General features: G+C 38.3%; 1 protein-coding gene across 1 annotated transcript in view; it reads left to right on the top strand.

Annotated features, from left to right (window-relative positions):
• The window catches only part of LOC129688681 (glutamate carboxypeptidase 2), a 65,538-nt gene that overhangs the window by 42,075 nt on the left and 866 nt on the right, over positions 1 to 22,597 (top strand). The window contains exons 10-15 of the mRNA XM_055623637.1: positions 1,213 to 1,280; positions 9,003 to 9,094; positions 10,504 to 10,594; positions 19,676 to 19,940; positions 20,323 to 20,404; positions 21,599 to 21,691. Coding sequence (XP_055479612.1) covers positions 1,213 to 1,280; positions 9,003 to 9,094; positions 10,504 to 10,594; positions 19,676 to 19,940; positions 20,323 to 20,404; positions 21,599 to 21,691 — 691 coding nt within the window. The remainder of the gene's footprint in view (positions 1 to 1,212; positions 1,281 to 9,002; positions 9,095 to 10,503; positions 10,595 to 19,675; positions 19,941 to 20,322; positions 20,405 to 21,598; positions 21,692 to 22,597) is intronic.

The following is a 22,597-nucleotide window of genomic DNA, read 5'->3' as shown; positions in this document are numbered from 1 at the left end:
GTTCCAGATCTACCTTTTCACTCAGAAAATATGTAAAAAATTTTATATGTTGAATATGCATTGGCTTGCTACACTTACAAAACAACCAACAAGAACAAAACACCAAACAAAAAAAAGTGCTAACAGTATAACAGTAAAATTTCTGTATCATATTCAATAGAACAACTACATTGCAGTTCCATAGATGACGTTATAGCAAATGTCCTTTTATGTATATGTACTTTTCTATACGAAGCCTGAAGTGAATAGAGATTCATAAATGTAATTCTTTTGTCCCACAATATGTACATTTATATCATAATAAATGCCATCTCCCTCCAAGTCATTCTCATATAAAAGCATTTGTGTATTACATTTTGCTGTTTGTATATGTATTCTTCTATATTTTTTAGATAGAGTTCTTACCGTGTTGTGCAGTCAGGAGCATCCTGCTTCAGCCTCCTGAGTGCTGGGATGATTCAGCCTTCATGAAGGCCTACATGATTCAGACTTCAGTGACAGGCATCTTTACTTTGGGAATAAAAGACAAATGACTTTAAAGGAAGGAATCTCATGCTGTGGGACACATGTGCACACTCTGGCCTAACAGTCTATTCGGAGAAAAAGTAAAGGAAGATATTCAGTGTGTGAGTGAAGTTAAAAATAGACCAAGGGCAAGAGAAGCGGAGGGCAGCTAGTTTGGAGTGGAAGTAATGTGCAGTGTCACATACAGGAGTCAATGGGATTTCTCTGAAAACATGACATGAGTCCAAAGGGTGAAGAAGTCACACAGATATGATGCAGAACAGTGATTCAAGCTGGGAAAACAGTATTTTTGGTTCGCTTAATGAAGAGTTCATGGGTACAGTGGGAAGTAAAGATTTGGAGATATGGCCTATTTAATTCTCTCCCCAGCCTCAGGACAAGTTTCAGCAGTGTCAGGGTGAAAGAAGTTGGATTTTTTTTTTCTGAGATAAATTTACTTCTGTTTATTAAATATCACATTTGCAGTTGCAAAGTTATTTTTTAAGGTATAACAATCCTTAGTACTTATTCGCTGTCATCATTTTATAAATAAGTGTTTCGGGTTTTAAGATCGAGAACATTAGAGAGTTTTTATTAAGTGCATGTTTGAAGGAATAATGTGTTTTATATAGTTTAGTAGTGGTCTTTGAATAAGTGGATAATGGACACAAAAGAGATAAGCCGTTTAACCCGTCCCTTCTGTTTCAGGAAACTACACTCTGAGAGTTGATTGCACACCTCTGATGCACAGCTTAGTGTACAACCTAACCAAAGAGGTAAAGAGAAGGAAATGTCACCCCAGAAACTCCGCAAATGATTTCTGGGTGCCACTGTTATATTACACATCGATTTTTTTATCTTCCTTCCTTCCTTCCTTCCTTCCTTCCTTCCTTCCTTCCTTCCTTCCTTCCTTCCTTCCTTCCTTCCTTTCTTTCTTTCTCATGACTAGTATTTCCTTTCCTGAACTTTCGCATATAACCAATTCTTTCTCAGGACACTACATCCTATCTTCCCACCCCTGTGAGTCAGTATTCAGGCTGCATTCTGTCTACCCACTCCAGAAAAAAAAAAAAATGGAGAAACAGACATTATAAAGCAGCCCGTGGAGTCCTACAGTAGCTGGAGCTACAGCTTAATCCCTTTATTCTATAACTGCTTTATGCCGCACCTACCTTGTATGGTAAAATCAGATAACTCATAATGTGTGAGGAACTGAAGGTCTTCAGTGAAAATGCAGTCATTTTGGGGACAAAGACTAGGTGATGCCCTGTACCTTCCTTCTTTTTTTTCTTTTTTTAATTTTATTTTTTTTTATTAATTACAGTTTATTTGCTTTGTATCCCAGGTACAGCCCCTCCCTCATTCCCTCCTAATCCCACCCTCCCTCTCTTATTTCTCATGCCCCTCCCCCATTCCACTGATAGGGGAGGTTCTCTTCCCCTTCCATCTGACCCTAGCCTATCAGGTCTCATCAGAACTGGCTGCATTGTCTTCCTTTGTGGCCTGATAAGGCTGCTCCCCCCGTCAGGGGGAGGTGAACAAAGAGCCAACCACAGAGTTCCTGTCAGACACAGACCCTGTCTCTGATCTTCCTTCTTAAATTTTGCCTTTTACTCCAATCTGTAGCACGATCAAGGGAGCCTGACATGCCTCCTAGCTCTCTTAGCAGCAACAGACACTGAAGCTGATTGAGGCACCATTTATACTTCTATGAGAAAGCCTCTTTTTTTCTTAATTAAATTTTTATTTTTTTACATTAATTACGTTTTATTCACTTTGTATTCCAGCTGTAGCTCCTTCCCATATTTCCTCCCAATCCTACCCTCAAGCCTCTTTTAAGAAAGGGTTCTGAAAGAAAGGGAGACAGTAAGTCGTGGAGAGGACAGGACCTACACAAGGAGAGCAACAGAAACAACAAATCTCTGCACAGGGGTCTTTCCTGAGAGTGGGACTTCAACCAAGGACCATTCATGGATATAACCTAGATAACCTAGAATGGCTGCTCAGAAGTAGCCCATGGCAGCTCAGTCTCTAAGTGAGTTCCCTAGTAAGGGGAACAGGGGTTGTTTCTCATATGAACTTGGTGGCTGGCTCTTTGATCACCTCCCCCTTTTACTCTAATAAAAGGTTCTTTCTCTTACAATAACAAACTATATGCAATAATGACAATTATGAAAATTATTAGGTAATGCTTAAATTAGTATTTTGGTACCCTTGGATAAAGTACTCTGCTATCTAACAATTTCTATCATCTTAAACAATTTAAGTTTATCTATGAGACTATAACTATCCATCCATCAACCCCATCAGACTTAAGAAGGAATAAACATTACTTAAATATGTAGGAAGAACAGTCAAGCAACTTCCAAAAGTATAAAAATGACAGAGATATTTTGCTGCCTGGACAGTCTCCCCAAATTTCTCTATAACATTGAAATTTCTCTATAACATCTTCAGCCTTTTGGCTCAGAATATTTTACAGACCTTTCTATGAAGCAGGGATTTTAAAGGACTCGTTTACCCTGTCCTTGCAGAGCTCTGCAGTCAACTCTACTGTACCCAGTATGTCCAGTTGGGACAGTATTATATCTATAATTGACCCATGGGCATTTTCTCACCCCATCGCTAGCTTGCCACCTACGAAGCCTTTGTTGCTCTTTGTAGTAGTGCTTCCAGAAACATACCTGTCTCATTGTCAAAAAAGCCTTAAGTCAATACAATATTTAAATACCATATTCTGTAGCTATTTAAGGTTTTTAAATTTTTTATTGTTCTTATTATGTATTATAATTTATTTACTTTGTATCCTGGATGTAGCCCCTTCCCTCATGTCCTCCTAGTTCCATCCTCTCTCTCCCACCCCCAGCTATGTCCCTCCCCTTGATAGCTGAGGTTTTTAAAAACCATCTATCTTAATTGTTTCTAGCTATTTTTTATTCAGAAAACACATTTGTGTAGTTAACTAAACTAGTATCTACTATGACCATGAGTTTGATTGTCTGACTACAATTCATACTATTAAGTATGACTTTCTTAATTATCCTAAAAAGTTGAGTAATAGCAACTTTAAAAAGGACTAGAACGTAATATTGCAGTTTAAGAATTACATAGATAGAATACCTTAGACTGTTGTAACCTATTATAATCTTAAATCTGTATCAGTATACAAAGATTAACACCAAAGTAAGATTTTTGGCTTATTAATACTCTTTGGTCTAAAAGGAGATTCAAAAACCCTTTTACTTATCATTCCTATAACCAGCCCCTTTAAAACAATAACACATCCATTTGCCATTGAATGACCAAAACCCATCTTCCTCCTCTTGGGAATTGGGCATAGTCTTCTTAAATCACTTCCTGTTGATTTGGGATGTAGTTTTTATTTGGGGGGAGAGCAACAAACTCAGAATATTGAATAGTCTTAAGAAAGTTATCTGTAACTTTTTCTGTCCAGTTAATATCAATGGGGATTGAACATTTTAGTTAGGGTCCTCTCTTTTGCTTAGTTTGTTTAGATGTATAGATTTTAGTGGGTTAATTTATATTGTATGTTTATATGAGTGAGTATATACCATGCATGTCTTTTTGCTTCTGGGACAACTCACTCAGGATGATCCTTTCCAGGTCCCACCATTTACCTGCAAATTTCATGATTTCCTTATTTTTCATTGCTGAGTAATACTCCATTGTATAGATGTACCACAGTTTCTGCATCCATTCTTCAGTTGAGGGGCATCTGGGTTGTTTCCAGCTTCTGGCTATTACAAATAAAGCTGCTACAAAAATGGTTGAGCAAATGTCCTCTTTGTGTACTTGCGCCTCTTTTGGGTATATGCCTAGGAGTGGTATGGCTGGATCTTGAGGAAGCACTATTCCTAGTTGTCTGAGAAAGCGCCAGATTGATTTCCAGAGTGGTTGTACCAGTTTACATTCCCACCAGCAGTGGAGAAGGGTTCCCCTTTCTCCACAACCTCTCCAGCATGTGTTGTCCCTTGAGATTTTCATCTTGGCCATTCTGATGGGTGTAAGGTGAAATCTCAGGGTTGTTTTGATTTGCATTTCCCTAATGGCTAATGAGGTTGAGCATTTCTTTAAGTGCTTCTCTGCCATTCGATATTCCTCTGCAGAGAATTCTCTCTTTAGCTCTGTTCCCCATTTTTTAAGTGGATTACTTGGTTTGTTGCTTTTCAGCTTGTTTAGTTCTTTATATATATTGGATATGAGTCCTCTGTCAGATAGAGGGTTGGTGATGATTCTTTCCCAATTTGTAGGCAGTCGCTTTGTTTTGATGAAGGTGTCCTTTGCTTTACAGAAGCTTTTCAATTTCATGAGGTCCCATTTATTGATTGTTGCTCTTAGAGCCTGTGCTGTTGGTGTTCTGTTCAGGAAGTTTTCTCCTGTACCAATGAGTTCTAGGGTATTCCCCACTTTTTTTTTCTAGCCGATTTAATGTGTCTGGTTTTATGTTGAGGTCTTTGATCCACTTGGACTTCAGTTTTGTGCAGGGTGATAAGTATGGATCTATTTTCATTTTTCTACATGTAGACATCCAGTTGGACCAGCACCATTTGTTGAAGATGCTATCTTTTTTCCATTGTATGGTTTTGGCATCTTTGTAAAAAATCAGGTGTCCGTAAGTGTGTGGGTTTATTCCTGGGTCTTCTGTTCGATTCCATTGATCCACCATTCTGTTTCTATGCCAGTACCATGCAGTTTTTATAACTGTTGCTCTATAGTACAGCTTGAGATCAGGGATGGAGATACCTCCAGAAGATCTTTTATTGTAGAGGATTGTTTTAGCAATTCTCGATTTCTTGTTATTCCATACGAAGTTGAGAATTTTTCTTTCCAGGTCTGTAAAGAATGGTGTTGGCAATTTGATGGGAATTGCATTAAATCTGTAGATTGCTTTTGGTAAGATGGCCATTTTTACTATGTTAATCCTGCCAAGCCATGAGCATGGGAGATCTTTCCATCTTCTCATATCTTCCTCTAATTCTTTCTTCAGAGACTTGAAATTTTTTTCATACAAGTCTTTGACTTGCTTGGTTAGGGCTACACCAAGGTACTTTATGTCATTTGTGGCTATTGTGAATGGTGTTGTTTCTCTAATTTCTTTCTCAGCCCTTTTGTCTTTTGTATACAGGAGTGCTACTGATTTTTTTGAGTTAATTTTGTATCCGGCCACTTTGCTGAAGGTGTTTATCAGCTGTAGGAGTTTCCTGGTAGAGTTTTTGGGGTCACTCATATATACTATCATATCATCTGCAAATAGTGATAATTTGACTTCTTCCTTTCCCATCTGTATCCCCTTGATCTCCTTCGACTGTCTTATTGCTCTAGCAAGGACTTCCAGCACTATGTTGAAGAGATATGGAGAGAGTGGGCAGTCTTGTCTTGTCCCTGATTTCAGTGGGATTGCTTTAAGTTTCTCTCCGTTCAGTTTGATGTTGGCTATAGGCTTGCTGTATATCGCCTTTACTATGTTTAGATATGTGCCTTGTATCCCTGATCTCTCCAGTACTTTAAACATGAATGGATGTTGGATTTTGTCAAATGCTTTTTCAGCATCTAGGGAGATTATCATGTGGTTTTTTTTCTTTCAGTTTGTTAATATGGTGGCTCACATTGATGGATTTCCGTATATTGAACCACCCCTGCATACCTGGGATGAAGCCTACTTGGTCATAGTGGATAATATTTTTATTAATTACACTTTATTCATTTTGTATCCCCCCATAAGCCCCTCCCTCCTCCCCTCCCGATCCCACCCTCCCTCCCCTTTCTGCATGCATGCCACTCCCCAAGTCCACTGATAGGGGAGGTTCTCCTCTTCTTTCTGATCTTAGCTATCAGTTCTCATCAAAAGTGGCTGCATTGTCCTCTACTGTGGCCTGGTAAGGCTGCTCCCCCCTCAGGGGGAAGTGATCAACGAGCAAGCCAATCAGATTATGTCAGAGGCAGTCCCTCTTCCCATTACTATGTAACCCACTTGGACACTGAACTGCCATGGGCTACACCTGTGCAGGGGTTCCAGGTCATCTCCACAAATAGTCCTTGGTTGGAGTATGATTTTCTGGGAAGTTCCCTGTGTTCAAATTATCTTGTTCTGTTGCTCTCCTTGTGGAGTTCCTGTCCCCTCCAGCTCTTACTATTACTCTGCCTGCATGTGTGCCTACAGGCCAGAAGAGGGCACCAAATCTCACTATAGACCATGTAGTTGCTGAGAATTGAACTCAGGACCTTTGGAGGATCAGCCAACACTCTTAACCTCTGAGCCATCTCCCCAGTTTAAATGCAGTTTTATCAGATTCTATGTAGCAGGTAAAATTTAAATATCTCAATCTAGTTTTTCAGAGAAACCTCATTGCTCAATAATTCAAGGCAAATGACACAGAAACTTAGCAGTTTGTTCTGTTCGTCTCCTGAATTAGTGCTCTCCTGCTACAGCTGTGAAAATACTGCTGGGCCAGGGTTGGTGTATGTGATTCATGAAACTTATTTTTTTTTTTGAGGGGGGGCGAATTTTTGTAGATGTTTATTTGATGGCTAAGAATTAAAGAGTAATAGTAATGCAATGTAAAGGGTAATACCTAAAGATTTAGGCCTCCTGAGCCATCATTCTGTGTTTCTGAAAAGTCACTAGGATGATCATTTAGACATCTGGAAGCAAAATTTCTTTTCAAGTGATTCCATAAATAACATCCTTATGAATTTGTTTCTAATATTTCACACCTTAGAAAACTTAAATTAATTTCATTTAAGTTGTAAAGAAGATAGTGTTATAAAGCTGAATCTCAGAAAGTTGTAGTTGTATTAAGGTAAAGGTTGAGGTCCTCATACTCTACATTTGCACATACATGTAGTTTTTTAACTTTGTTTGACCAGCCTCAGCTAGTTTTCCTCGAATAAAACAATTGAAGTCAAAACATATTTATTTGATAGACAGATAATTTTATTAACACAGTATTATACTTTTAAATGTATGCTTCTTAAAATGGAGAGTAAATTTAAAAGTGTGAATGAAATAATTTTGTTTCTTTATTCATATTTTATATATCTTCTAATTTTCTTCTCATCCTAGAGGCATCTAATTTGTGTTCATATAATTATTTAAAGATAAATTTGTTAAAGAATATAGTATACTGACCTCTATATTTTTGTATAAAAACTTTTAAATAGTGCAGGTGTTTAATTTTAATTTAATTTTAAACTAATCTTGTTGAAATCTATTACGCTTGACAGTTATTAAGTATAAAATGTAATTTTAGACAAATTATTTTGCTGAACCTAAATAGCTATGGAATTTTAATGATGCTCAGCTGATTAAATACGCTTGGTATAACTTGATATTTTCTAATTTGAAAATTCAGTAATGGGTCATATTTTACTCCTTTATGTTTTTTGCCCATAAAGCCAGACAATGATTTTAAATCCTGGTGTTAGGCACAATCACGAAGAGCAATCAATTGATAAAGAAAAGCCATTAATTGCATTACACTTTGTTATGTTATCTAATGACTTATTTCATTATATATCAAAACTGCTGAAATCCTACAGACAAGAAGCAATAGCAACAGGAAAAAAAATAATAGAAGTATATGGTTTTGAGAATAGTTTTCTTTGATCTAGGAAAACTGTCCTAGATCCTCCATAGACAACGCTTTGCCGATAATTTGCTGAATTCTTTTCTATGCACCCCACACAGTCATACCTGTGCTTACACAAGTAGAGATATTTTCCCTCCAGAAATTTTGTATTGTAAATCCCAAATCCCTATGCTTGGCATTGAACCCCAAGCCTCCAGCATACCGGGAAAGCACTACAGAGCAGCTATATAATTCTCAGCAACTTTTTTTAAAAATTGTTCACTCACTGTTTATTTTTGTTGTTTTTTATATTAATTACAGTTCATTCACTTTGTATCCCAGCTGTAGCGCCCTCCCTCACCCCTCCCAATCCTACCCTCCCTTCCTCATCTCCTCCTGTGCCCTTCTCCAACTCCAGGGATAAGGGAGGTCCTCCTTTAATCTGACCCTAGCTTATCCAGTCTCATCCGAACTGGCTGCATTGTCCTCCTCTGTGGTCTGGCAAGGCTGCTCCCCGATAAAGGGGAGGTGGTCAAAGAGCCAGCCACTGAGTTCATGTCAGAGACAGTCCCTGTTCCCCTTACTAGGGTACCCACTTGGAGACTGAGCTGCCATGGGCTACTTCTGAGCAGGGGTTCTAGGTTATATCCATGAATAGTCCTTGGTTGGAGTATCAGTCTCAGAAAAGACCCCTGTGTCCAGATATTTTGGTTCTGCTGCTCTCATTGTGGAGCTCCTGTCCTCTCCAGGTCTTGCTATCTCCCCTTTCTTTTCTAAGATTCCCTGCAGGCTGCTCAAAGTTTGTTTCTGAAATGTACTTTGACTCCTCATTTTCTCATTAATGGACATTTATGCTTATGCATCAGTTTTGTGAGTATTCTTGTCTTTTTAACTTTTTAACTTGTGTAGCTACAAAGCCCTGATGAAGGCTTTGAAGGCAAATCTCTTTATGACAGTTGGAAAGAAAAGAGTCCTTCACCCGACTTCATTGGAATGCCCAGGTAACACAAAAATCCCACCCATTCTATCAAGTTTGGTTGCTGTTTGAATTGTTTTTGAAATAAGAGGGTCATTTGTTTCAGTTGTTAGTAAGAAGTAACTTTCAAAATGCTTTGAACTCTGACAAATAAACCCAGTGCTTAGGTTTACAGTAAAACATTATCCTGTGTTTTGAAAATAAATATGAAGTTTGCAAAATCGATTTTTGAGTAAGCTGTGTGCAAGAGGCAGCAGCCAAGCTTCTAACATCAAGGGCCCTTCAAATTACACTGTAAAAAATAACTAATATTTTTGTTTGTTTTAAAATTTATTTATTTGTTTGTTTATTACAATTTATTCACTTTGTATCCCTGCTGTAGCCCCCTTTCTCCTCTCCTTCCAACCCCACCCATCCTTCCTTTTCGCCCTCTATGCTCCTTCTCTATTCCCCTGATAGGGGAGGACCTCCTCCCATTCTATCAGACCCTACCCTATCAGGTCTCATCAGGACTGGCTGCATCATCTTCCTCTGTGGCCTGGCAAGGCTACACTCTTCCAGGGGGAGGTGATCAGAGTGATCATGTGATCATGTCAGAGACAGTCCCTGTATCCCTACTAGGGAACCCAAGGGAGAAGCATAGTGCCCATTAGGATACAAGATGCTTGCACATTGTACATATAAAAGGTTACAATGGAGAAAATGAAACACAATTCCTGCCAAATATCACTTGTCAGTCTGTCGTTATTCATTCTACTGAATGAAATTAACAAGTATTTTGTTTACTCTGATAATATTATAACACTGTTAGTGGTGGTATCTTTACATGCAAGAGGAAGGAAACATATCAGTAGTTTGTAGAGGTGACATCTACAGTGTGAATACTCTACTATAATCTGATGGAATTTGTATCCTAATGATCCGAATAAGGATTAGTCCTTTCACTAGCTTATTCACCAAACACAGATGAAATATTTTGTTTTGTTGATTTTTTTGTTTCTTTGTTTTTGTTTGTTTGTTTGTTTGTTTGTTTTTTTTGGTTTTTCACAACAGGGTTTCTTTGTGTAGCCTTGGTTGTCCTGGATTCACTTTGTAGTTCAGGCTGGCCTCGAACTCACAGAGATCTCCCTGTCGCTGCCTCCCTGAGTGCTGGGATTATGGAGCCACCCCTGGCTCTGAAACAAATATTTTGATGGAAAGCATTCCACAGTCTTTGAAATCTTTAAATAAACTGTGATATATAAAATTTCCTCTCCATAGAATGGTATTATAGAGGAAGCACATTTTTCAGCACCATAAGAAATATCTTATTTCAGTTGTATGTCTAACGCTCTCATATTTGTATTAGTATAACTAGAATTTGGTATTTGACCTTTGATCTTTATACAATTAGCAGTGTACTATGAATTAATTCTACTACTTTATCTCTCAAAGGATTAACAAACTCGGCTCTGGCAATGACTTTGAAGTGTTTTTTCAAAGACTCGGAATTGCTTCGGGCAGAGCCCGATACACTAAAAATTGGGTAAGTCTAAGTTTGCGATTTAAATAAGTGATTCTTAAGGATTAAATCTGGGTATATTTTAACTAAATTAATGTTTTACTTCAAAAACTACATTAGAGAAAGTGAAGGATTGGAAAGCCATATGGAAATGTCTGATTGGTTCATTGCCCTACTTTTGTTGCCCTGAGCCTGTATTCACATTCCAGCTGCAATTCATACTACTTTCTGCAGACTTGAACACAATGTTTTTCATTAAATCAGCAGTTCTCAACCTGGGGGTCAAGACTTCTTGCGGGTCACAGGGTCGACCTATCACATATCCTGTATATCAGATACTTACATTACCGTTCATAACATAGCAAAGTTACAATTATAAAGTAGCAATAAAATAGTTTTATGTTTGGGATTTATCATAACATGAGATACTCTATTAAGGCACTAGAAAGGTTGAGAACCAGGGCCTTAAATGTACCTTGTTTTACTTATTTGGTGACTCAGTTTTTACTTCATCATATAAATTAGTGAGAATTATCTTGGGTTCATCTTTCTTTACTTTCACTAAAAAATAATCAAAATCAGCACGACCTAACAATATTTAGATTTTTGTTTGTTACTGTAGTTCAAATCATCAAATAAACAACAAATCTCTGAGCAAAAAATTGGTATAATACAATAAACTCATAAGTAATTTTTATTCCCTTTTATTATTATTATTATTGTTTTGTTTTTTGTTTTTAATTACACTTTATTCACTTTGTATCCCCCCATAAGCCCCTCCCTCCTCCCCCCCCTGATCCCACCCTCCCTCCCCCTTCTTCACGCATGCCCCTCCCCAAGTCCACTGATAGGGGAGGTCCTCCTCTCCTTCCTTCTGATCTTAGTCTATCAGATCTCATCAGGAGTGACTGCATTGTCATCTTCTGTGGCCTGGTAAGGCTGCTCTCCCCACAGGGGGAGGTGATCAAAGAGCAGGCCAATCAGTTCATGTCAGAGGCAGTCCCTCTTCTTATTACTATGGAACCCACTTGGACACTAAACTGCCATGGGATACATCTGTGCAGGGGTTCAAGGTTATCTCCATGCATGGTACTTGGTTGGAGTATGAGTCTCTGGGAAGATCCCTGTGTTCAAATTTTCTGGTTCTGTTGCTCTCCTTGTGGGGTTCCTGTCCCTTCCAGATCTTACTATTTCCCACTTCTTACATAAGATTCCATGCACTCTGCCCAACAGTTGGCCATAAGTCTCAGCGTCTGCTTTGAGAGTCTGCAGGGCTCCCCTATCCTTATGCCTTCCTTCCTTTATCCTCAGTGAAGGGGAGGGCTCCTATGGACATCAACCTGCTTTGTCTAGACAAGGCTATCTGTCCAGTTAGGAGAAAGGGATACAAAGACAGGCAACAGTCAGAGCCAGCCCCTGCTCCTGCTGTTAGAGGAACCACATGAAGACTACCCTGTACATCTGTTACATATGTTTTGGGGACTTTGGTCTGTCCCATGCATGCTCTATGGTTGGTTGATTCTGTAGGTTTTCTTGTGGTGTACTTGACCTCTCTGGATCTTTAAACCTTCCTCCCTTTCTTCCACAAGATTCCCCATGCTCAGCCTTGTGTTTGGCTGTGGGTGTCTGCATCTGTTTTCATTGGCTGCTGGGTAAAGCTACTCAAATGACTGTCATGCTAGCCTCCTGTCTGCAAGCATATCAGAATATTAATAGTTTCAGTGGTGGACTCTGTCTCTCAACATGGGATGCAAGTTGGACCAGACTTTGGTTTGCCATTCCTTCACTTTCTACTCCCTCTTTATCCTTGTCCCCTTTATTGGCAGGAAAAGGGTGGGTCGAAGGTTTTGTGCCTCGGTTGGTATTCCCAACCATCCATTGAAAGATTTGCCTGGTTACAGGAGGTGACTGTTTCATGTTTCATATACCCTATTGCTAGAAGTCTTAGCTCTAGAGTCACCCTTATAGATTCCTGGAAGTTTCTATTGTCCTAGATTTTTAACTTGTCCCAGAGATGCCCCTAATACTAATTCTAGTTCTTTCTTTCAGTTTTCTCATTCTCCATCCTCCTCACACTTGATCCCTCCTGTTTTCCTCCTCACCCAACCCACCCAGATACCTCCCTCCATCTACCACACATATCTATTTTATTTTCCCTTCTCAGTGAGAGTCAAACATCCTCCCTTGTGCCCTTCTTGTTACTTAGCTTCTTTTGGTCTGTGGATTACAGCCTGGTTATCCTGTTCTTTATGGCTAGTATCTACTTACAAGTGAGTACATACCATGTTGGTCTTTCTGGGTCTGTGTTACCTCACTCAGGATGACAGTTTCTGGTTCTAGCCATTTGCCTGCAAGATTCATGATGCTATTTTTTAAATAACTGAGGAATATTCCACTGTTTAAATGTACCATATTTGATTTATACATTCTTTAGTTAAGGGACATCTGGGCTGTTTTCTAGTTTCTGGCTATTACAAATGAAGCGTCTGTGAACATAGGTGAGCAAGAGTCCTTGCATTACAGTACAGCATCCTTTGGGTATATGCCCAGGAGTGGTATAGCTGAGTTTTGACATAGAACTATTTCCAGTTTTTGGAGAAACTGATAAATTTCCAATGAGGTTGTACACATTTTCATTCCCACCAGCTATGTAGGAGTGTTCCCCTTGCTCCACATCCTCGCCAGAACAAGCTGTTGCTTGAGTTTTCAATCTAAGCCATTCTGACAGGTGTAAGATGGAATCTGAGTTGTTTTGATTAGCATTTCCCTGATGATTAAGTATGTTGAATAATTCTTTAAATGCTTCTCGGCCATTAAAGATTTTTCTGTTGAGAATTCTCTGTTTAGCTCTGTTCCCCATTCTTTAATTGGGTTGTTTGGCTTGTTGTTGTCTAATATCTTCAGTTCTTTATATATTTTGGATATTAGCCCTCTGTCTGATTTGCTGTTGTGTTTTTCCCTGTTGATGGTGTCCTTTGTCTTACAGAAGCTTTTCAGTTTCATGAGGTCCCATTTAATAAATGTTGATCTTAGTGTCTGAGCTGTTGGTGTTCTGTTCAGGAAATTGTCTCCTGTGTCAATGCGTTCAAGGCTACTTCCTAAGTTTTCTTCTATCAGCTCTTCTTGAGGTCTTTGATCCACTTAGGTTTGAGTTTTGAGCAGGATAGTATATATGAAAATTAAAAAAACCCACATTTGTATAAAGGAGGACTACTGATTTTTTGAGTTAATTTCGTATTCAGCCACTTTGCTGAAGAAGGTGTTTATAAGATGTAGGAGTTCTACAGTAGAACCATGCACACTCTCATATTGTTTGCCAGTAGAGACACTTTGAATTTTTTCTTTCCAATTTGTATCCCTTTGATCTTCTTTAGTTATATTATTGCTTTAGATAAATTTTCAAGTACTTATATTGAATAGAAATGGAGAAACTGGACAGCCTTGTCTTGTCCCTGTTTGTAGTGAAAAATTTTCAAGTTTCTTTTCATTTAATTTGATGTTATTTTTTTTCCATTTTTCAAATTTTTATTAATTACAGTTTATTCACTTTGTATCCCCCCTGTGCCTCTCTCCCTCCTCCCCTTCCAATTCCACCCTCCCTCTTCTCCACCCATGTCCCTCTCCTTATTATAAGGTTGTTATATATTGCCTTCAGTGTGTTTATGTTTGCTCCTTGAACACATGATGCCTGCAAAACTTTTTATCAGGAAGGAGTGTTGGATTTTGTGCAAGATTTTTTCATCATCTAATGAAATGATCATGTGTTTTCTTTTTCTTTCATTTTGCTTATATGGAGAATTAAATTTATGTTTTTTTGTATAACTGAACCATCCCTGCATCTCTGGGATGAAGCTTACTTGATCATGAATGATCTTTTGGCTGTGTTCTTGGATTTGGTTTGTGAGAATTATACTGAGTAGTTTTGCATCAATGTTCAAAAGGGAAATTTATCTAAAATTTTCTTTGTTGAGAATTTATATAGTTTAGTTATCAGAGTGACTATGGCCCAATAGAATGAGTTCAGCAATTACCTTTCTGTTTTTGTTTTGTAGAATAGTTTGAGGAGTATAGTTATCAGCTTTTCTTTGAAAGTTTAGCAGAATTCTTCATTAAAACCATTTGGTCCTGTTTTTCTTATGTGTTTGTTGTCATGTTCCCCTTTCATTTCTGATTTTGTAAATTTGGAGATTCTCTGTATGCTTTGTAGTTAGTTTGCTAAGAGTTTGTTTATTTTTTTTTATTTTGTCAAAGAACCAACTCTTGGTTTCATTGATTCTTGGTACTGTTCTCTTTATTTATAATTAATTGATTTCAACCTTGATTTTAATTATTTCCTGCCAACTATTCCTCTTGGGTGTGTTTGCTTCATTTTGTTGTAGAGCTTTCAGGTATGTCATTAAGTTGCTAGCATGCTATCTCTCCAAGTTCTTTATGAATAGCACTGGTTTCATTGTGTCCTATAGGTTTGGGTATGTTAACTTCATTTTCATCGAATCTTAGAAAATCCTTACTTTCTTTATTTTTTTCTTGACCCAATAGTCATTGAGTATTGTATGCTTTCTGTTGTTTCTGTCATTGTTGAAATCTAGCTCTAATCTATGGTGGTGTAATAAGATACAGGATGTTATTTCACTTTCTTGTATCTCCTGCGGCTCTTTTTGTGATTGACTATATGACCATTTTTGGAGAAGGCTCTGTGAGGTGCTGATAAGAAGCTATATTCTTTCATGTTAGGGTAAAATATTCTGTAAATATATGTTACATTCACTTGATTCATAATGTTTGTCAGTTTCATTATTTCTCTGTTTAGTTTCTGTTTGTATGACTTGTCCATGGGTGAGAGTGGGATGATTAATGTGGGTCATTCAGTGTGTGGTCTAAGCTTTAGTCATATTTCTTTTAGAAATGTGTGTATTTGGAAGATAAAGAGTCACATCTTAATGGATTTTTCCTTTGATGAGTATGAAGTGTTTCACCACATCTCTTTAGTTTAATTTTGGTTGAAAGTCTATTTTATTAGATATATTTTTAAGTTCATGCTTACAAAGAAGAATTATATATATTGAAAACATTTTCTCAGCCTTGGAATGGGGAATTTTCTCATTCTTCTATTCCTATTATTCTTATGTTTGGTCTTTTCACAGTGTCCCCAACTTCTTGGATGTTTTGGGTTAGAATATTTTTAGATTTAACATTTTCTTTAACCCTAATAATAGTATTGTCTATTATATATTCTACGCTGAGCTTCTCCCTTTAATCTTCTGTATTCTATTGATGATGCTTGAGTCTATAGTTCTTGTTCTCCTACCTATGTTTTCCATCTCTAAGATTGTGCCAGTTTGTGTATTCTTTATTGCTTCTGCTTCCATTTTCAGGTCTTAAATGGTTATATTCATTTCCTTCACCTGTTTGTATTTTCCTCTATTTCTTTAAGGGATTTATTCACTTTCTCTCTAAAGGCCCATATCATCTTCATAAGTTTAAATTTAAGGTCATTTTCCTGTTCTTTAACTGTGTTATGCTCTACAGGGTTTGGTGTAGTAAAATAATCCAGCTTGCTGGATTCTAGTGGTGCCGTTGACCTGACTCTTGTTGAGGGTATTCTTTTTGTTGTTGTTGTTGTTCAAGGACTTACTCTTTTTATTTCAGTCCTTTATTCTTTTTAAAATTTTATTTTTTATTTATTACAGTTTATTCACTTTGTATCCCAACTGTAGCCCCCTCCTTGAACCCCTTCCAATCCCACCCTCTTTCCCTCTCTCCTCCCATGCCCCTCCCCCAGTCCACTTACAGGGGAAGTCCTCCTCCCCTTTCCTCTGACCCTAGCTTATCAAGTCTCATCAGGACTGGCTGCATTGTCTTCCTCTGTAGCATGGTAAGGCTGTTCTCCCCTCAGGGGGAGGTGATCAAAGAACCAGCCACCGACTTCATGTCAGAGACAGCCCTTGTTCCCCTTACTAGGGTACCCACTTGGACACTAAGCTGCCATGGACTACATCTATGTAGGAGTTCTAGGTTATCTCCACACATGGTCCTTGATTGGAGTATCAGTGTCATAAAAGAGCCCCGGGCCCAGATTTTTGTGTTTTGTTGCTCTCCTTGCGGAGCTCCTGTCCCCTCCAGGTCTTTCTATCTCCCCCTTTATTTAAAAAATTTTCTGCCGTCTGCTCAAAATTTGGCTATGAGTCTCTCATCTGCTTTAATATGCTGGGTGAAGTCTTTCAGAGGCTGTTTTGGGCATTTTTACACTGGCCTTTATCCATTTGTTGTTCCTAGTATTGGCAGGCCCCTAGTAATGCAGATAGAATTGTGGCTCAGAAAATGGAACCCAGGGAAGTAGGTGCAGTTCACTGCTATTGGGAGTGCTTTTGGGGGACTGGGTAGGCAGAGAATGGAATTGTGTGCGGGGTGGGGGGGGGTCTCACCTAGCAGTCCCTGATGGCAGTAGACCTCTGGGAATGGAAGGTGAAGCTTTGTGCAAGGAAATGGAGTATACAAAGGACAGCAATGGCATTCACCACTGCTGGGCTTGTGGTGGGGGCACTCCATTCCTTTCACTGCTGTGATTGATAAATTTTAGTTTTATGTTTTAAAAGTGTGTCATGGAGATAATCCTGCACAGATGTAGTCCATGGCAGCTCAGTGCCCAAGAGGGTTCCCTAGTAATGGGAACAGGGACAGTCTGGGACATGAATTGGCTCTTTGATCACCTTCCCCTAATGGGGAAGCAGCTGCAACCTTACCAGGCCACAGAGGAAGACAATGCAGCCAGTCCTGATGAGACCTGATAGACTAGGGTTAGATGGAAGGGGAGGAGGACCTCTCCTATAAGTGGACTGGGGGAGGGGCATTGGAGTAGAAGAGGGAGACAGGATGGGGTTAGGAGGGGAAGAGGGAGGGAGCTACAGCTGGGATACAAAGTGCACAATGTGTAATTAATAAAATAAATAAATTTAATTTTTTTACATAGTGTGTAATTTATAAAATCTAATTAATAAAATGCCCTACAGCCTCGTTTACAGCCTGATCTTATGGAGGCATTCTCTCAGTTGAGAGTCCCTCTTCTAGGATGAACTTAGCTTGTGCCAAATTGTAGCCAGAACAATTATTTTTTTAGGATATCAATTAATTTATTTATTCATTTATTTATTTACTTATTTTTAGGCACCTCCCTTATCTCCTTCCAGTCCCATTCTCCCTCCCTCTTCCCTTCTATCCCCTTCCTCTAGCCCACTGAAAGGGGAAGTTTTTTATCCCCGCCATCTGACCTTAGCTTATTAAGTTTCATCAGGACTGCCTGGATCCTTTATCTCTGTGGTCTAGCAAAGCTGCATCACCAGGAGGAAGTAAAGAAAGAGCAGGCAACCGAGTTAGAGTTTGTGACAGAGGCAGACCCTGCTCCGCTTACTTGGGAACCTACATGGAAACTGAGCTTCCTATTGACAATATCTGAGCAAGGGATCTAGGTCCTGTCCATGCATGGTCCTTGGTTGGTAAATCAGTCTCTGCAGGACCCCTGGGCTCAGATTTTTTTTAACATTGTTAGTCTCCTTGTGGAGCACTTGTCCTCTCCAGGACTTTCTATGCCATCCCTTCCCATGAGACTCCCTGCACTCTGCCCAAATTTGGCTATGTGTCTCAGCATCTGCTTCGATCCCCTGTTGGGTGGAGACTTTCAGAGGGCCTCTATGGTAAGCTCCTGTCCTGTTCCCTATCTCCCACCACTTCTGGTGTCTATCCTTTTTGCCATTCTGAATGAGATTTAAGCATCCTCCCTAGACTTCTCCTTTTTTGTTTAGCTTCTTTAGGTCTTTAGATTTTAGTATGGTTATCTTATATTATATTGCTAATATTCTAAAGCTTCCATGAACATAGTTGAGCAAATGTCAATGTTGAATGGTGGAACAGGTTTTGGGCATAAGTCCAGGAATGGTATACCTTGATCTTGAGCTACCATATTCCCAAATTTCTGATAAAGCACCAGATTAATTCTCAAAGTGATTATACAAGTTTAAAGTAACACCAGCAATGGAGGAGGATTGCCCTTTCTCCATATCCTCTCCAGCATGTGTTGTCACTTGAGTTTTTGCTCTTGGCCATTCTGATGGATATAAGATGGAATCTCAGAGTTGTTTTGAAAACACAAGGGAAACTCTATTCAAGATGATCACAAGGAAAGACATAATCACAGAGAAGAAGATTGGCTACAACTCTGAATTCCCATTGTGCTCAAATCCTAAAGTCAGATGGGAATATTCAGACAGCAGTGAATGTTTGGAAGTCTTTTTTTTTCTTGAACAAGTTATTTGCTTGTCTCTTTGGGGGTGAAAAGTTATGTTGGCTTATATGGAGGTTATGATGAGAATAGATACATCTAAGAAACTAAAGCAACCAAAATTCAGGCAATTGTCAAAAATCCTTGATAATCAGTTTTGAAATCAGAATAAAACTCATCCATCATTAATAATGCTGGAGTCTCTGTCTCTTCAGCATGACATTAAATGAAGTGTTTTATATAAATGAAAGAGGAGTATATTGGGAAAAGATAAAAAGACATCAGTCATCAGTTCACTGTGTGAAAAGTCCTTGATTTTCACATATGCAGCTTTCACTGTGCCTTTTTGAGTATCACTTCTCTCTCCTTATTAGGATTCCCGGTTCTTTACTAGGTCCTCCCTGTTTGGTTTACCCACTTCAGCATGCTGTTTCCTGGAGATATCTGTGGTAGTCAATAATAAATGATTTGGCATATTCACCTACAATCTGCTTTGTAATATTGCTGCATTTGTGCTTAATAATTTTCTTAAATTCTTTTCTACTGTAACACTGTACAGGCCTTTCTTGGGACTCTCAACACATTTCCACATCTCTGATAATTTTGTTGACAGCTCTCTTAGGTGTCGCCCAAGGAACACTTTCACTTTGTTTTTGCACCATGTGTTTTCATCTGCACATGTCCAGAGTAGTTTATTACTAAGTCCTATGTTTCTAAGTTTACATGGTCTTTCTCTGCTAGTGATCAAACCACCTTTACAATAGCACAGTAAACACGATACTATGTTTCTTGTTATGAGCTATCTTAAAGAGATACATTTTGTTTTCTAGAAAACCAACAAAGTCAGCAGCTATCCACTCTACCACAGCATCTATGAAACATATGAGTTGGTAGAAAAATTTTATGATCCAACATTTAAATATCACCTCACTGTGGCCCAGGTTCGAGGAGGGATGGTATTTGAATTGGCCAACTCTATAGTGCTTCCTTTTGACTGTCAAGGTTATGCTCTAGCTCTGAAAAAGCATGCGGAAAACATCTACAACATTTCAATGAAACATCCACAAGAGATGAAGGAGTATATGGTATCATTTGGTATGTTACAACTTATCTTTCAAATTCATTTTTGTGTTTTTAATGATTTCTCATTGTTATTTCTGTTATACTGGATTATATATTCTTTTTCTAGTAAGATGTTTTTAATTACACAGATGCTCAAAAATATAAATACCTCATAAAAGCAAATAGTTCTCTATATTGTTTTCGCATCTTTAGGTGTACAGACACTATTGGAAACCATAGAGCATTGTTTCTTTTACCAAAATGCATGTGGATATCTTGCAGCAGCTGGTATTAAACGTCTGTGCTGTAGTGATCCCCTAACTTCAGCTTCCTAGTGCTGAGACTCCAGGCATAGCTCTACCTCCTTTAAAAGTTATGGTCTTAAAGTGTTTGACAGTTTGAATTTCCGTTTCAGATTCACTGTTTTCTGCAGTAAATAATTTTACAGAGATTGCATCCAAGTTCAATCAGAGACTTCAAGACTTTGACAAAAGCAAGTATGTCCAAAATGTAACGTAATATAATAATATATGTATTTATAATTAAAATAACACCAGATAGATTTCCAGAGTGTTTGTACCAGTTTACATTCCCACCAGCAGTGGAGGAGGGTTCCCCTTTCTCCACAACCTCTCCAGCATGTGTTGTCCCTTAAGTTTTTCATCTTGGCAATTCTGATGGGTGTAAGGTGATATCTCAGGGTCGTTTTGATTTGCATTTCCCTGATGGCTAATGAGGATGAGCATTTCTTTAAGTGTTTCTCTGCCATTCGATATTCCTCTGTTGAGAATTCTCTGTTTAGCTCTGTTCCCCATTTTTTCATTGGATTACTTGGTTTGCTGCTTTTCGGCTTCTTTAGTTCTTTGTATATACTTGATATTAGCCCTCTGTCAGATAAAGGGTTGGTGAATATTATTTTTCAATCTGTAGAAACTGAGAATCTTTTTTTCAAGGTCTGTAAAAAATTGAGTTGGTATTTTGATGGGAATTGCATTGAATCTGTAGATTGCTTTTAGCAGAATGGCCATTTTCACAATGTTAATCCTACCAATCCATGAGCACAGGAGATCTTTTCATCTTCTGAGATCTTCTTCAATTTCTTTCTTCAGAGACTTGAAGTTTTTCTCAAACAGGTCTTTCACTTGCTTGGTTAGTGTCACCCCAAGATACTTATGGCTATTGTGAAGGGTGTTGTTTCCCTAATTTCTTTCTCGGCCCTTTTGCCTTTGGTATAGAGGAGGGCTTCTGATTTCTTTGAGTTGATTTTGTATCCTGCCACTTTGCTGAAGGTGTTTATCAGCTGAAGGAGTTCTCTGGTTGAATTTTTGGGGTCGCTCATATATACTATCATATCATCTGCGAATAGTGACACTTTGACCTCTTCCTTTCCGATTTATATCCCCTTGATCTCCTTTAGTTGTCTTATGGCTCTGGCTAGGACTTCAAGTACTATGTTGAAGAGGTTTGGAGAGAGTGGGCAGCCTTCTCTTGTCCCTGATTTCAGTGGGATTGATTTCAGTTTCTCTCCATTGAGTTTGATGTTCAGTTTCTATAATGTTACTGATATTCTTCATTTGCATGGTACAATATTTTAAAATGCATCAGTGATGTATATTTTGTTACGGACTTTTAGTTTGCCAGACAGTGTTCATATCTCCCTGAAGGTGTGACTTTAATACTTTCCTTTTTAGCCCCATATTACTGAGAATTATGAATGACCAGCTGATGTATCTTGAACGTGCATTCATTGATCCTTTAGGATTACCAGGCAGACCTTTCTACAGGTGAGAAAAAATGATTCTAAAATCTAATACCACTTTAAAGTTGTTTTGCAGTGTGTAAAAATATCATAGTATGTTTATTTTAGTTACTATGAAATAATTGTTGTACATGGTGAGAAGCAGGAATGTAATTATACTCTTCTATGAATTTTAACCAGCACTACTTGCTGGAGAGGCTATTTTTTCTCAGTGAATATTTTTGACATTTTGTAAACGTGAGGTCTTATTTCATGGTCGCCTCTTCTATTCTTTGTACTCCAGTGTTGTTTTGTGTCATATAATTTTTGGTACTAGGGCTCTGTAGTATGGCTTGAAATCAAGTACTGTGATGTCACCAGCATTGTTCTTTTCTCCAGAATAATTTTGAGCTGTTGGAGACTATGATGGTCAATATTATAGCCAATTTGATGAGACTTAGACTCAAGTAAGAGACAAACCTCTGGGTGTGAGATCATTCATAGAAATGTTTTACCAAATTGGGAACTCATACACCCAACTCACACACCCATGTCTCAGCGGGAAGTATTATGTAAACATCATTACTTACTGACAATGTGAATGGAACAAATGATTTTTATCACTTTTTCTTTCAGACTGCGTCCTTCCTCTGAGGTCATTATAGAGTTTAATTTTAATAACTATAAAATAACCTATAAATCACCTATTTAAATACTGAGCACAGTTCATATTAGCTGTCCTTACTGTTATTTTTATAGCTTTGTGCCACTTTGAGTTATTCATTTAAAATAAAAATTATGTGTATCAATGTGGTTGGAGAATAATGCATTTTTTATTAATTACACTTTGTTCATTTTGTATCCCCCCATAAGCCCCTCCCTCCTCCCCTCCTGATCCCACCCTCCCTCCCCTTTCTGCATGCATGCCACTCCCCAAGTCCACTGATAGGGG

The sequence above is a fragment of the Psammomys obesus genome, unplaced genomic scaffold (assembly GCF_907164565.1).
Source record: "Psammomys obesus unplaced genomic scaffold, mPsaObe1.curated_primary_1811, whole genome shotgun sequence".
In the NCBI taxonomy this organism is placed as follows: Eukaryota; Metazoa; Chordata; class Mammalia; order Rodentia; family Muridae; genus Psammomys; species Psammomys obesus.
This window is presented reverse-complemented; position numbering and strand designations above follow the sequence as displayed.